At 42.1% G+C, this 15801-nt stretch overlaps 2 protein-coding genes across 2 annotated transcripts; both read right to left on the reverse strand.

Moving 5' to 3' along the window:
• Positions 1 to 329: 329 nt before the first annotated feature.
• On the reverse strand, positions 330 to 15142 carry tspeara (thrombospondin-type laminin G domain and EAR repeats a). Its single transcript, XM_088433910.1, has 14 exons — positions 14968 to 15142; positions 10689 to 10871; positions 8606 to 8814; positions 8184 to 8503; positions 7694 to 7784; positions 7369 to 7528; positions 7164 to 7295; positions 7023 to 7093; positions 5861 to 6025; positions 5601 to 5796; positions 4217 to 4449; positions 1685 to 1863; positions 1203 to 1304; positions 330 to 809 (listed from the first exon to the last, which is right to left on the reverse strand). The coding sequence occupies exons 2-14, from the start codon at positions 10765 to 10767 to the stop codon at positions 656 to 658; spliced, it is 2091 nt and encodes a 696-aa protein (XP_088290036.1). The 5' UTR covers positions 10768 to 10871; positions 14968 to 15142; the 3' UTR covers positions 330 to 655.
• LOC148412727 (U3 small nucleolar RNA-associated protein 14 homolog A) lies at positions 11441 to 14971 on the reverse strand. Its single transcript, XM_088433909.1, has one exon. It carries the CDS (start codon positions 14890 to 14892, stop codon positions 12430 to 12432), a length of 2463 nt encoding a protein of 820 aa, XP_088290035.1. The 5' UTR covers positions 14893 to 14971; the 3' UTR covers positions 11441 to 12429.
• Positions 15143 to 15801: the final 659 nt, after the last annotated feature.

Consider the following 15801-nt stretch of genomic DNA (forward strand, 5'->3'; position numbering starts at 1 on the left):
GGTCGGAATGTCGCCACGAAGTATTGTGGGTTTTGTAGTTTTCCTTTTCGATCTAGGCTCACGGTCCAATGGGTTGTTGGAGCATACCGCTATGACGTTTGTCACCATAAGGTGCAATTATCGAACAAAATATTGAAAATATCAGTTTTGGTACAATTCGAAACAGTTTTTAAATTAAAAAATTGTGTTATTTCATCATCAATTGTGATTATTAGCATTATTTTAGACACAATAATCTAGAAGTGTTGTGTTTTTTTTTTTAACTGACAAGGAGTTAACTATGTGACCCACAACTAAATAACACTGAATATTTACAAATGGGACCAAGATTGTGAACAAATTACATTTAATAGTGTGCAAAATATCATAGTCAACAGAAGTGACCTTTAAAGAAAATGATAAGAGTAGCTTATTGCTCATTTAATAATTTACGGTCTTGTCGCTACATTGAGAACAGAAAATGTTTGTCAAAGTCCTCTGAGAGATAGTCTAAATAAAACAAATGATGCAACGATGAAACAAGTCCTTATTTTTGATGAGTACTTAGTCCTTTTATAAGAGTTCCTCTGAGTTTTTGCCATTGTTGGCCAACTCCTGCATGGGGAGGGGGCATGGGCATATGCACCCACAAACATAAAAATGGTAACGAATGAGGTCAATACATTTTCAGCTTGAACACTTTGGCAAGAGGCACTTTGGCACTTGAGTAGATCAGATAAGAGTCTCCCCCGGCACTGAAGAACTCCCAGTCGCTGCAGCCGATTGTCGGAAGCCAGTGGACAGGAACGAAACCCTCGTAACCTTGCCACCTTGATGAGGGGGAACGCAAGAACCCTTAATAGTGAAATTTTCTGAATAATAACATACAAATAATAAAATGACAGAAAAACACAAAATCACAATTTTAACACAAATAAAAATACAAAGGGTAATATCTGAAGAACTCAAAATTATTTTTTAATGAAAAATAATAAATAAAAATGCTAAATGCTATCATTGCTACCAAGTAAATTGATCATCACAAATTCCTGCAAAATAGCAAAGAAAAATGTACAATTTTGAAAAAAAGTAAGACCATAAAAGTAGTACAAATGGATACCATAAAAGTATTCTTTTTCCCAAAGAGGTTTGTTTGTTATATGCACCCAAAATCCTTTGCACGTCATCTGTGCGACAAATGAGAAAGATGACTAGGAGAGTACCTGTAGAGAACACTATTGAGAGAGTATGACTCGCCGTTGAAGGAGTTTGCGACGACGAGATAATATTCTTCCCCGAGACTGAAGAACTCCCAGTCCACAGCGCTGCCAAAGAAAGAAAGAGTTAGATAGATAGATAGATAGATAGATAGATAGATAGATCTATCTATCTATCTATCTATCTATCTATCTATCTATCTATCTATCTAGCTATCTAGCCATCTATATAGCTATCTAGCCAGCTAGCTAGCAATCTACAGTATCTATCTATCTATCTATCTATCTATCTATCTATCTATCTATCTATCTATCTATCTATCTAGCTAGCTAGCTAGCTAGCTAGCTATGTATCTATCTAGCTATATGTAAAATGACAAAAAAATAGTAAACTGAAGTCTGGTCTTCGTTTTCATTTTTAAAAACAAGTATCTGTACTAGTGAAGTACAACGTGTGAGTACTTCTGGCTTTTTTTTTTAAATGATACCTATGTGTGACAATGTCTTGGAAGCGGACAAACACCCGCTCAGTCATGTCCAGCTCGTAGATTGTGGAATTGATGGCGTATTGACCGGGCCCGTCGCCGTGGAGCCAGTGTCCGTTGGCCACCACCAGGAAGACCCGTGTGCCGATCTGGAACATCTCCCAGTCAGTGGCACAGAAAGTCTGCGTCAATAATAAAAGAACGTTTCAAGACGTGTATGGACAAATGTGTAATTTAGGCTGAAAGTGAGCTGACTCAACCGGATCCGAGTCAACATGCCGCTGGAGGCCCACTTAATGGGAGACTATTATTTTGAATCGTGTTGGGACAACTTGTAAATTAGGCTGGTGATTAGCGGTTGTGTCGACTTACATGTGAGTGAAGCAAAAACCCATGTCATTGAAAAAAAAAATCCCTGTAACTGAATTTCTGCGTTGCTCTGGGTCAAATTTGTCTTCTAAAATGAATTTTAGAACTTCTATGGATTTTAAAACAACAATTACTAAAAGCGGTAGGCAAGCTTTAGTGAAAGAGGAAAACAAATGAATTATTACACTGAGGACCAATTTCAAGACAAAAATACTGCTGAGTTTTGATTTTTATGCTGTTTACAACTAAAATTGGCACGCAGTACTTTTTGAGATTTTTGAGTAGTTTCACACACCAGATCTTTAAAATTCCACCGATTAGCTTTAGCAAAACTGTTGTAAGAGCTGATGATGATGGGGCAATTTGTTTGTGCACTTACAACTGCACTAGCACAACAGAAGGTTAGCATAACAGTTAGCAAACAGAAAGTTAGCATAGTAGCAATTAAGAGGCTTAGCTTTTCTGTTACATTTGTAACCAAGGGTATGATGATGTAAATCCGATTTTGTTTCATGATATTTTGTCAAAGCTTGTTAGCATTCCATTTCATTATTTAAATTACTGTAATTCCCCAAGTATAAGATGCGCTTCTTTCCCTAAAAATGAAGGCCAAAAGCATGGATACATCCTATAAATGGTAACTTAAAAGATTTTCTTTGGGACACCATTTGAGGAAGAATGATCCTTCAGCTACATAAGCCGGGTTTTAATGCATAGATGTGCATTTTCATATCGGCCGTATTCTTACAATATTTACTGTAACAGGATGAGCTAGAGGGCGGACGTCATTTGGCTGTTTGCAGCCATTGCTTGTTGCAGGAAACAGCAGCTCATGTTAGCTGAGGTTAAGGCATTATTTTCAATAAAAGAAGCGAGCAAACTGAACCCACGTCCAAGTCCATCCTTGTTCACACACGGGAATATTACTAAAATGGAGAGGATCATGTAAAGCAGATGTCACCAACCGCCAATCAGCAGTCCGGTACCGGTCTGTGGGTCAACTGGTACGCAGCCAAAAAATAATGAAATATTTCCGCTTTATGTATTATTCAAATTTGAAAGATATTTTATTTTGAAAAACCTTAAATTCACGGCAACATAGAAAATACCAGAATTTGACCCTAAAATTAAGGGTGCGTTCTATCCACAGGTGCATCTTATATTTGGGGAATTACGGTACATATATTCATAGTTATATGCTTTTAAAAAATGGCCTAATAGAGAAAAACTGATATAAGTTTTGGATAAATTGTTTAAAAATAGCTATCAGAACAAAATCAACAAAAACTGCATTCCTGGTTGTTAAACAGGAACAAAAGTTTGGAGAAGTCGAAGCTTCATGGATGTCAAATCGCCACAAGTTTATAAAAAAAAAAAAAAAAAAAACATTAGTTGGGTTGTCTATGAGTAATTTAACAAAAGATAGCAGCGAGCACGCTCCAAGATGAAAGCCCATCATGCATTTCGATGCCTCACTTTTTGCAATCGAAAAGTTAATTTATCAGCCAGTCACTCGATGATCACCCAGATGTGTGTGTGATAGCACGGTGAAAAAGACTACACAAAGATGATACAACAACCACATTTACAGTCATGGAAGCATAACGGGTTTATGTCAGAGTGTTCTGGGTGAGTTCAGGTGATTAATTAATCTGCCCCGAGGTTGCTTTCTGGCTAATCCCCACATCCAGCTGTGGAATTCCCCTAAATCACACTCAGCTGCTTATGGGCTTATCAATGTGTCAACACACGTTTCACCGCAAGTGCGCTTGCAGTGCAAATATGACACACGCTGTCGGCTACAGACCGCGCGCTCTATTTTTGGCGGCGAAGACGCGCCTGATGCTTTTCTCCCCATCCCTGTCATTACCTCGTTTTCATCTCGCCGTATTTGCGTTTGTTAAGTGCATCCGTGTGCAATGACAGGACTGTTTTACTACCATTCAGTCTGCCAACGCATTCATCTCAGCAGGAGAAATGATGTGTCTTGCCCATAGGGTTGGGTGATACTTTGTGCACTTGTGCAAAAGTCCTAAATGTATATTTCAGTAAAGTGTCTTTAAAGTGACTCCGACTCTGACTCAGTAAGACAATATGAACAAATAAAGGTTTTATAGCGGTCATGAACAGATTAATTACGTATCCATGTTATTACGCTGTTTTTACCTTAATAGTTTGGAAGACTCGAAAGTTCCCGTCGACCCAAACGTAGATGACTGAGTCCACAGACGTGGTTATGCCATCAAATGCATTTGCCACCACCAGGAAATGGTAAGGTCCCACTTTGAAGAACTCCCAGTCGTAAGCCCCGGATGTTTTCAGCCTCTGGTGGACTTCAAAGGACTTTGTTGGTCTGTTCCATTTGTACACTACGCTGTCTATGGTATGATTGTTGTTACCTGCAGGAGACACAATGATGAGTTTGTTTTGAAGCTCAAAATTTTGGTCTTGCTTCATTGATTGGGTTCAAGTCCTTGAAGTCTTGGGCTTGGTTTGGTCCTAACCCCTTGAAGTCCTGCTCTTGTTTCGGCCTGTCAAAGAATTGGTCTGGACTTGGTATCACTTAGTAACGTCTTGGTCTCAGATCTGCCTCAAAGTTGCAGTCTTTGTTTTGATTTGTTTTGAATACCAAAAAGTATTGTGCTTGGTCTCACGCCCTCAAAGTAGCAGTCTTGACTAGTCTCAAGTCCTTGAAGTCTTGGAGTTGGTTTTGTGCTAACCCCTTGAAGTCCTTGTCTTAGTCTTAGCCTCTCAAAGAAACTTGGTTTCACCCTGTAAAGTCTTGTTCTCTGATCAGCGTCAATACCTCAGAGTCTTTGTCGAGTTGGTCTGAACCCCTAAAAGTATCGGTATGTGCTTGGTCTCACGCCCTCAAAGAAGCAGTCTTGACTTGGTCTCAAGTCCTTGAAGTCTAGGACTTGGTTTTGTCCTAACCCCTTGAGGTCCTCATCTTGGTCTTAGCCTCTCAAAGAAACGGTCTGAACTTGGTTTCACCCTGTAAAGTCTTGTCTCTGATCAGCGTCAATACCTCAGAGTCTTTGTCGAGTAGGTCTTAACCCCTAAAAGTAATTGTTCTGGGCTTGGTCTCCCCCTGTTAAGTCTTGGACTCTTCAAACTTCTCCCAATACCTCAGAGGCTTCGTCTTAACTTAGTCTCAAGCCCTAAAGTCTTTGTCATGAAATGGTCTCACATCCTCAAAATCTTGACTTGGTCTTGACTTTCAACTCAGTCTCAACTAATCTGTCTTAGTCTTGACTTGATTACAATTTTTCAAAGTCTTTTTACTCCATAGATGAAACAGACATACCATAAGGATGGGTTAATCGAAAGATTTGGTCTGGACTTGGTCACAAGCATTCAAAAACTTGGCCTTGACTCAGCCTCAACTGTTTGGATCTCGGTTTTGACCATTTCAATCCCTCAAACACTTGGTCTTGACTCAGCCTCAACTGTTCGGATCTCGGTTTTGACCGTTTCAATCCTTCAAACACTTGGTCACAGTAAAGGTTTTGATGAAATGCATTTTTTGTTGTTGTTGTCATTGTCTCACCTATCCTGTGATTGGCGACAACGATATATGTGTGTCGATGGATTTTGAAGGCCTCCCAGTCGCGTGCACAGTGTGTCTCCAAGGTCTGAAACTGAACAAACTGTCTACTTCTTCGGTTCCACTTGAAAATGACCGAGTTATCAACATCCTTTCCGCCACCCTTGCCTATGTTGGAGTTGGACACCACCAGAAATGTCTAGAAATAGAAAAACATACTTTAAGCAGCAGTTTGATTTGTTTCCCTTTAACTGCAGTCATACCTTTTTTCCCATGTTGAAATGCCTCAAGGCCAGCGCTCCATGGGTGCTAAGATTTTGGTACAGCTGGAAGCCGTTATGTTGGCTCCACTGGTACACTGCGGATCCAGAGGTTGGGGAACGGTGAGCCATGGCAGCCATCAAACCCAAGCTTTGTACCTGGAAGACCTGAAGATGACACAAAAAAAAAAATCATGTTGTTTCAACTCCTCAAAGTTGACATTGGTCTCATCTCCTCGAAGACTTGATCTTGACACAAACCTGACTTGGTCTTTGTCTAGACCAGGGGTCACCAACGCGGTGCCCACAGTCACCAAGTAGCCTTCAAAGATCACATGAGTAGCCTTTTCATTTTCATCTTGTCTTGGGTCTCTGCACTCTCTCAACCCCTCAAATTTTTATTCTTTATTTGATCTTAAACTAATGTCTTGGTGTGGACTTGGTCTTAGGCACTCAGATTTGACTTTGGTCTCAAACCATTAAGTCTTTATCTTAACTTATTCTCAAACCACCTCGGCCTGGTTTTTTATTGGTTTAACCCTTATTTGACATTTTGTTCCTTCAGATGTGGTAGAAGACATACTGACCATAGATCACATAAGAGTTAAACCAATCAATGTAACTGGTCCTGACATAGGGTCTCAAACTGTCCAAGTATTGTTCTTGACTAAGTCTTAACTTGCCCAAGTTTAAGACGTCATCAGGTTGCATCTCATCCAAGTCCTTTTCTTGATTTAGTATCAACTTGTCAAAAGTTTTGACTGGTTCTCAACTTGCCAATATCTTTGTCTCAACCCCAAAAAGTGTCAGTCTTGACTTTGGGTTCAACGCCCTAATGTCTTAGTCTTAAAATAGTTTCAAATTGTCAAGACATAAGTCTTGACTTGACCTTAAGTGTTGAAAGTATTTTTCACTTCTATCTGGACCTCTCAAAGTCTTTATCTTGACTTGTATTGACTCCCTTTGTGTCTGTGTTATGATCTGATCTCTATTTCTCCAAATCTAGTCTTGACTTAACATCTCCTATTCTTGCCTTGAGTCGGTCTTAAAGGTCTTTACTCGGTCTTGGCTTCTTAAAGTACTGGTCTTGATTTCAGCCCAATAACGTTGTCTTGAATGCAATGTGAGCTGACAGGACCGACATGAAGATTTGAATGAGAGTTACCTCTATGTCATGTGTCTCCGAGCTTGTGCCGAGAACCTGCTGTTCCTCAATATAGTCCAGTCGTTTACGATCTGAGCAAATCAAAACACGTGTTCATCCCCAAACTGAGACATTCTAGTGAGTGCGATGTTAACGTCTTACCCTCCAGTACGGTGATCCAGGAGGTACCGTCGCAAAGGTAAAGAGCTTTCCTGAGCGGATCGAACCACATCTGACCTCGGAGCGTCTCCGAGCACATCTGCTCTAAGCCCACGGACACTCTGGCCTTGGTTTCTGGTGGTTCATCAATAATTTGAATACAGTTTCAACTTTCTTTGGTATACTACAAATAATGCAACAACCGTACCAAAAGGGACCAGGTGACTTGCGGAGTTCTTCTTAGTGGTGGCAACATCTGATAGCAGCAAAGACGGAACTGATACAGCGACAAGGTGAGGTTGGGTAGATGGGCATATCTGACGGGTGGCATCTGAACCCGGCACCAGAACAAACTGGCGTAACAGGCCCTGTACAAAGACCAGTGAAATTGAGAGGGACACTCTGTGGTCTGCAGATAAGTTGTGAAGAACTTAAGCCCAAACACAAATCCTAAACCAATAGCAGCAGATGAGAACAGTGACTTTCCCAAACTGTATCGAGTTGAAGCATCAAGAGGGCAAGTGAGGGCTTACCGTAAACAATCCTTTCCATCTGCCCCGACTTCCAATGTGAAATCTGGAGAGGTGAAAGCCGAGGTCTGACGGGAATGGCCTGGAAGGAAGGCTGCCCCCCCCCCAAAAAGAAACATTCATGAAATATTTTCCCAATAAATAGAACAATAACTACATTATCTATTCATCTACCAATATTTCGGCCTTCGGGGGGTTTGCACTCAGAGCCATCTATCAAATAATGTCAGGTGGCTGTGATTATATCACTGCAGGCTGTGAGCATACTTTCACCATTGCTGATGTATTGTGCTGAATGATCTATTATCCCCGTAGGGCAAATATGAGGGGACGGAACGGAAACTCAGGTGGTGGCATAGAAGAAATCTTGGATTCAACTTCATTGGTCCTGGTGTTGCAAAATTTAATTGTAGCCCCAAAACTTTAAATGCAAAATTGATTGAATCCACATGTAATAAAACTTTTTTTATCTCTTTCCTGAGGAACAACTTACATTTCACGCGGCGAGCCGCAATCCACCGTCAGCCTGGCACGATGACCGACGACGGACAGAACCAGCGTGTGCCAGCGGTTGTCGGCGAGGTGGGCGCCCCGGAACGCCCACTGCTCTGTGGCGCCCCCCTGACCTCTGAAAACCACGTACAGCCGTTTCCCGGAGAGCCTCAGTCCCAGAAGCAGACGGCGATGTTCTGCGTTGTTCCTCGCTCTTCTTCCACTGGTGTCTATTTGCAGATTATTTCCATCTTTCCTCTCTTCCTCAACCAACTTCTCTTCTTTTTTAGGTTCCATCATGGAGAAGATGTACTCATGTTTCTGAAAAATGACAAAAAAATTCAAGATTCATCGTCCCAAAAATTCCGATCTGGTCTGGATGGGATTGGATGATGTCTCAAGGAATTGCCAGAGGTTGCTGACCTTGTGTGCGATGCGAGCCACTTTCAGCGTCACCACGATGGAGAAGTCTTTCAGGGAACGGTCACAGTTGGAGGGCAGGCTGACAGGAGCAAGAGGACCAGAGAAATGGACACCGCGCACGCCTCCGGACGACCGCACACGCACCTCGGACATGGGTCCCGGTGCAACCTTCTCCAGTGCAGCAGATAGAAGATCCACAGGTGCCAAATCTAGAGGTGATTGGCTAGCATTAGTGACGATGCAGTCGAAGATGAAACTGATGTCGGGGGTTGGTTATTTTTAACTTTCTAGGGGGTTTTCACTTTGAGTTATTGGGCATCGTAACCGGGAAGCCCTGAAAGACCAAAATTTTCACGCGTTTTATGAAGTTTTGAAGTTTAATAATGTCTATAATGAGACAAATAAATCGACACGATAAATCAACTTTTTTGATTTGTTAAAGGGACAATGTGTAAGCTTTAGACTGTTTTTCATGAATAAGGAATAAATTAAATGATTTTAAATTTAAAAAACTTGCAAATAAATGTGCTCTTAATGACCAACGGTATGTTTTAAATATAATCATAGGTCTGGTTATCATTAAATATTACCTGGGGGGTGGCACTCCTCAGGAGGTTGCCATGTCTGTTATATGGTAAATGTAGTGCCTCCTAATGTCAGTAATAAAAAAAAAAGAAAAAAAAAACTTTCTAAATTTTACACATTGATCCTTTAAAGTCAAAAACACCCAAAATGTAAAATAAATTAAAAATTCAGCTCAACAAGCCAGTTTCACTTCATATGAAATCTGGTAAAATGGCAAAAATGACCCACAAAAAAGTCTTAATAACCCATAGCTAAAAAGACATGGAAAGTCTACTTTTTATGTTGAAACCAAACAATTTGGGGACTTAACAATTCTAAAAATGAGGTCAACAAAAAGTCTTGAGAATCCATGTCGACTGCTGATTTTGGTATACCAAGGCTAAGAACACTATTTGGTGTACTTTTCCCTAACGGGTGCTTATTCTGGCATTTTTTAATTATTATTCGCAATTGCTCGCCTGTTTCATTAAGTAGCAACATGAAATTTGGTAGGCAAGTCAATCATGAGTGGACCCACTAAAAAAAAAAAATCTTCAACTCAAGCTTAAAGGGACATCGTGTAGGATTAGACCGTTTGTTATAGCTAAAAACAACGGTAAATGCAGCACCTGCAGCACCTCCTGCTGGCCATAATGAAAAACGCTCTAAATCTTACACACTATCCCTTTAAGAAAAAATAAAACCTCTATTTTCATCTCTAGTAATCATTTTAACCCTTGTGCAGTATATTGTCCAATCCTTTGATCTTGGCATCGAAAGCATTTCAAGGGCTGCAAGAAAACACAAGGGAGCTGAAATTTCTCCCAGATGGTGACAACATGTCAGCGTTCAACATGGGATGAGCACGTAGTTGTCACACTAGAAGTGTGCCATTTTTTGGCTAAAATGCAAGAATTACGTGGAAGAAAATGACCCCAAAATATTCAAAATACCGCACAAGGCTTTGGATCATTTTACCCATTTTCCGGAGTGCAGACTTCTCCAAAGAACAAAAAAAAATTGCCTGCTTTAGCTTTTGATTTACAGGTACTTGAAACTAACGCATTACACTAACGCGTAAACGTCAGTCTAGCGGCGTCTTTGATTTGAATGCTTGGCAGCCACCTGGAAAAGGGCTGCCAAACCCCGAGCGGGAACTCCTGCTATTATCGAATTTATAGAGAATAAATAAGCGTCGTAGCATGCCGGAATTCCTGCCGCGTGAGGAATAGCCCTGGGTGTCAGGAGTGGTGGCTTTTAGTGTTTTCCTGCAAAGTGCTCCCGAATCCGATGAGACATCCCAGGAACATGCGGAATCCCAAGCAGGTCCCGCGTCTGTACTTGTTTAGAGGCGGGGAGTGATAACAAATTAAAAGCATAATACTAGCATCCCAAAGTTGGCAAAGCATTTGCATTCTGCAGTGCGGATATGCAATGCAGAGGAATTTTAGGCTAGAGGGGGTTTCCCGGGAATTTAGAGGCAGATAATGGTTATTAGCGGCGACTTGGGGGGAGTTACCTGAACATTGTCCCCCGCGGTCAGCGGTCGCGGCAACGACCGTGAGGCTGAGCAGAAGGAGTTGCAGCGATGACATCATCGCCGCCGGCCTATCCAGTTTACTCGATCTCCCCGACAAAGCGTCTCCGTGCGGGATGCCTCCTTGGCAAAAGCATCTTTCACATCACCCGAAAAGTCCAAATTCTTGAAAGAGGAAAGAAAGAATCCAAAGTTGAGAGGAGAGCAAGACGGGATGTTGAAAATGATCTGTGAGTGAGAGTGGGCGTGCGTCTCGGGAGAGGAATCCGCTGAAGTGTGCACCTGCACCACAACCTTTTATGAGGCCCCTGCCATGCAAATGAGCCTGTCACTGCCTTGTTCACACACATGTCCAAACACACATGCGCATTTAGCGGGCTTACAGGGACCTCAGGTTTAAAGTTTGAATGGAAAAAAATGAAACATTTCACAATAGCGTTACTTCAAATGTTCTTTAAACTAACTAAAATGAGCAGATTTTATTACTTAATTCACACTTCACGGGCGTGGTAAAATATATTTGTGGAGGCACATGGAATACATACCTTTCCTAAAGAATAAATGCATCTGTATTATGCAAATCTGATTTTTTTTCTCAGTATACAAAACATTTGTACTTTTGTACATTTGTACTTAAAGTTAAAAAAATATTGTATGCTAAATTTACTGTTAAATGAATGCACTGCACAGGACATATTTAACAGGATGTACAAGCTGCAGCGCTACTAGTATAGTTCATCTTTTCAATGTAGAATTTATTAATCATTCCGTCATGTACAACAAGAGAACTAGTGCACTACTTCTGTTGAATACATGCTGTATATTATGCAAGGTGTATTTACAGTAGTGTACTGATCAAAATAACATGTAAAAAATACATCATAAACATTTTGACTAGAAATCTCTGAATAATGCATTATAAATAATAGCATTTTTTTCATAATTTTAAATTAATAGTGTATAGTTTTCAAGATTGAAAACTGTACAGAAATCTAAGTGTGGAGACTTTTGCTTATATAAAAAAAACTCAACCAGCAGATTTAACATATCCAATATGGCAGGCTGATGATAGCAACAGGATCAAAACAAGATGTTATGTACTGTAAAAGTTGTTTATCCTCCGGAGACCCAGCATATTTGTTTGTGTTCACTGTAGTGGACATTTATTTTTGGTCTACAAACTTTTGACTTTAGTTACTTCATTAAGTCCCAGCATACTCAAGCGAGGACATCCTGGCCTTTCTGATGCTTCTCATGTGTGGCTGGAATAAAACAAAATTTAACTTAAGTGGACAGAAATGAATATACGAGATCTCAAGTGGATATGCTGATGAAAAAAAAAAATCTGGAGCTTCTTTTTTTTTTTGACAGCTGCCTGTTATTGGTTTTTGGGGCTTGAGCACCACCATCTGGATTCGGAAAGCAATAAACCAATGCAATTTACTTGCAATTTAGTCGACAATCCCAAATTTATTGAAACCACACTGTTCAAATGCGTTTCTGCATACTTGTATGACAAATGGACATAAGACATTAAACTCCATAATTATCATATTGCCAAGGGAACACAGTACAATTAAATCCAAATTGGTACATGCACAATTAAAGCAGTGTTTAAAAATTATATCCTGGCCCCTTCAGTCCTACTCCAAACTATAAAATTCCCCAATATTAAATTGCCATGGAAATTTACAAGAAACTTTTCACCCATTTTTGACTGTTTTCAGGATCTATTACTTTTGAGTTTCCCCTCACTCTCATCCCTTGCAGATGTGTTCTTTTGCTTGGTCAGCTCCTCCCGAGCCATGGGCTCAATGATGGTACCCAAGCGGGTGAGCACCTTGGGTTTAGTGAGCTTTTTCACAGTGCGCTCGGTGTTCCAGGTGCGTCCCAGGGGACATCGCACGGTGCTCTCGAACTGAGCGTGATTCATGAAGGGGAACGGTTGCGTGTTGACCTGGTGAAGGCTAAGCGAGCTGTTCCTCTTCTCCGAGAGGATGACGTTGGGCAGTTTTTGGTCTTTCCTGGGCGGAGCCGGAGGAGGTTTCACTCGGAACCTCCTGCGCTTTTTGAGGGAGGGCTTGAGACCAGCCCCTCCCCACTCCCCCCAGCCGGGTAGCGTCAGGTCCAATACGGCGGGCTTCTCAGAGTTCTCTTGCTTCTTCTTGTCGTTCATGAAGTCAGAGATGACGTCGTCCCCGGCGAAGGCTTCGTGGATGAGGTCGGTCTGGTGGAGCGTTTCGTCAGAGTCGTCTGTGGCCATGGCGGTTGGAGCGAGCGGGACAAAGATGGTATGAGTGTCTTTGGTGAGAACTTTTTCCAGCCGTATTCCTCTTGGTTGCTTTTCAGGCGCTTGGTTCGAGGACTGTTGCGGCTCAGCGGGGGGTTCATCAGCTCGAACTGCCTCCACTTGCCTAAGGAGTTCCATGAACTCCAAAGTGTCCATTTGGTCCGTTTGGCTTTCTGCCAGCGGAACAGAAGCGTCTACAGGTTCCTCAAGGATGGTCGCTTTTCCACGGGCATCTTCAGACTGCTCGAAGATGGCCGCTTTTTCACCAATATCTTCAGACTCCTCAAAGATGGATGTCTCATCACCGGCGTCCTCAAAGTTGGCTGCTTTCTCACAGGCTTCTTCAGATTTCTCAAAAATGGCTGCTTTTTCAGACTCCTCAAAGATGGCCGCTTTTTCACCAACGTCTTCAGACTCCTCAAAGTTGGCTGCTTTCTCACAGGCTTCTTCAGATTTCTCAAAAATGGCTGCTTTTTCAGTCTCCTCAAACATGGCCGCTTTTCCACAGGATTCTGAAATTTGCTCATCACTTTCAAACTTAAGAGTGTCACGGTCCCGGCGCATTTTTCGACGGTTTTCAAACTCCCGCAGCAAGGATTCCTCTTCAGTTTCCTCCATGTCACTTTCTTCCTCTTCTTCGACATTCGCCACAGTTTCTTTCACCCCTGGGGTCAAGTTGAGGTCGCGCGATTCTTTTTCTTTCTCGGCGGGATCTTCCGAGAGCTTTCCTCTCATCCAGGGATTCGAATCTGTCGCCAGCGGGGCTTCGTTGACGAAATCCGGCATATTTTCCGGGGTTTCGTCGACCTCCTCGTCATCATCCAAAGCAATGGTGATTTTCTGTGTCAAGTTTTTGTGGACCTCCAGCTGCTCCTGCATTGCTTTGCGAGCGCTTTCATCATATTTGGCCATGATCGCCTTGCACCTGGCCCACTTGCTACTGTTCTGATGCTTTAACGACATCCTCTCTTGCATTCGCGCCAACTCCATTTTGTTGATCTCCTCCAAAGCAGCCGACGGGTCATTTTTCACCATCTCCTCAAACTGCTTGAGGAATTTTTTGCGCTTTTCTTTGTTGAGCACTCGGTGGTATTTCTTGCTCTTGATCTTCCGCTCTCTGCGGGCTTTTGCCTCATAGTAGGACTGGAGAGCCCGAGCTTTCTGAAGTTCAGCGCGGCGTATTTTCACCTCCTGCAGACTCATCGCTTTCATGGAAGCTTCCTCGGCAGGGGTTAAAATTGGGTCAGAGATGGGTTGATTGTTGGCAGAAAGGATGGAAAAAATTTCCTGTTCAAGCGGAGTTTGAGCCTTCCAGCCTATGGCAACCCTGTCAACTGGTTTAGGTCCAGATGGTTCTTGATTCAAAGGAAAAACGAGTTGCTCGGCCTTCCGGTTCTGTTGGATCACGCTTTGCCACTGGGTGACTTCTGTTGCGACTTTCTGAAAGGCCACATCTCTCTGGATCCTTTCACTTTCCTGCCTGCTAAGAGGGGAATTGATAGTTTTCTTATTCTGCTGCAAGTTATTGAGGTGCTTCTTGGCCTTGTTCGAGATAGCTGGGATTTTGTGCACGGATTTCATAAGATCCGTCATGTTTATTTTATCGCCCTCACCCTCTGTGTTGACTGTGAATTCCGACTTTTGGACGGCCGGCTCCGAGCGCTCCTGTTGCTTTTTCTTTCGTTTCGAGCCCCCGAGAGAGCTGATAGCTTCCACCAGCTTCTGTCGTTTTCGTTCATCATCGCTGTCTTGGTCGGAGTCACTAGCGACAGTCTCGTTTGCTTGAGCGAAGTCATCTTCGACGAAATCGTAGCTTACGTCCGCGTTATCATCTGTAACGTTCGGAGTCTTCTGGGGACGCTTCATCTTGCGCTTTTTCGTCTTATCTTTTGCCATGCTGCAGCTAACAACGATTATCGCCCTGTCTTAATAACAACACACGTGCGACAAATGCCTTCTACAAGTACTTACTACTTCCGCCTCCTTGTCTTCTTCGGCGTCGTCGTCTTCTTCTTCGACTCTGTTTGAAATGACTGTCAATTGCGTTGTATATCGAAGATTATTTTGCCGACCCTTCGCTGTTTTGTACGGATTATTGCACGTTTACATTAATGTAGCGATTTTAAACTATTTATTTGTTCAATAACTTTTACGGAAGTTTCACAAGGAGAGTTCCGGTTCCGGTCCGTTGTAATTTCGCAAACATTGATAACGCCCCTTTGCAATAGTGGTGCCCACCGCGACGTTAATGGGGCAAAGCGAAAACGCACGTGGGAAAAAAAAGTGACGCGCATATAGATGCACACAATATCGTAAGATTACAACAAAATAACAAGGATAACTTTTCACATGTATTATTAGGCTTTTGCCTTCTCGAATATTCTGTTGGTAGCTCACGGTTTGGTATAAAGGAACCATGAGTATCGGTTGTCAAATGTGAAATAGTTAATGATTGAATATTTATGGCCTTTGATGGAAGCCCCTTTAACGCCATATCAACGTAAGTACGTCGGTCAACTACAGCGCGCTGGGTTGACAGTGGGGATAAATGGCCACTAGAGGGAGCCTCGCCGAGTTTAGCACACGTAAACCGTTATTTCTTGCGTTCATTTGTTAGCACGCCTTTGGTTCTAATAAAAATCTGGGGCGGATTGAAACAAACATGCAGCTAGGATAGAAGATTACTGGGTGGTCCAAATGATCAGGATAAATACAAGAAACGTCTAGTTCACAACCGTCTTCGGTAATAAAACAAATTGTAGGTCAATATGCATTACCCCCACTTAACAGGATAACAAAAGTAAA

Source organism: Hippichthys cyanospilos, chromosome 14 (assembly GCF_059441005.1).
Source record: "Hippichthys cyanospilos isolate Australia breed blue-spotted pipefish chromosome 14, RoL_Hcya_1.0, whole genome shotgun sequence".
NCBI classification, from domain to species: Eukaryota; Metazoa; Chordata; class Actinopteri; order Syngnathiformes; family Syngnathidae; genus Hippichthys; species Hippichthys cyanospilos.

Excerpts from the sequence above, each read along its gene's own strand:
- tspeara (XM_088433910.1), bottom strand. The coding sequence starts at position 10,767 with ATGATGTCATCGCTGCAACTCCTTCTGCTCAGCCTCACGGTCGTTGCC. Across the intron at positions 7,296-7,368 it reads AAGTCACCTGGTCCCTTTTG|AAACCAAGGCCAGAGTGTCC; the intron begins GTACGGTTGTTG and ends ATGAACCACCAG. Across the intron at positions 4,450-5,600 it reads TGTCGCCAATCACAGGATAG|GTAACAACAATCATACCATA; the intron begins GTGAGACAATGA and ends TGTCTCCTGCAG.
- LOC148412727 (XM_088433909.1), bottom strand. The coding sequence starts at position 14,892 with ATGGCAAAAGATAAGACGAAAAAGCGCAAGATGAAGCGTCCCCAGAAG.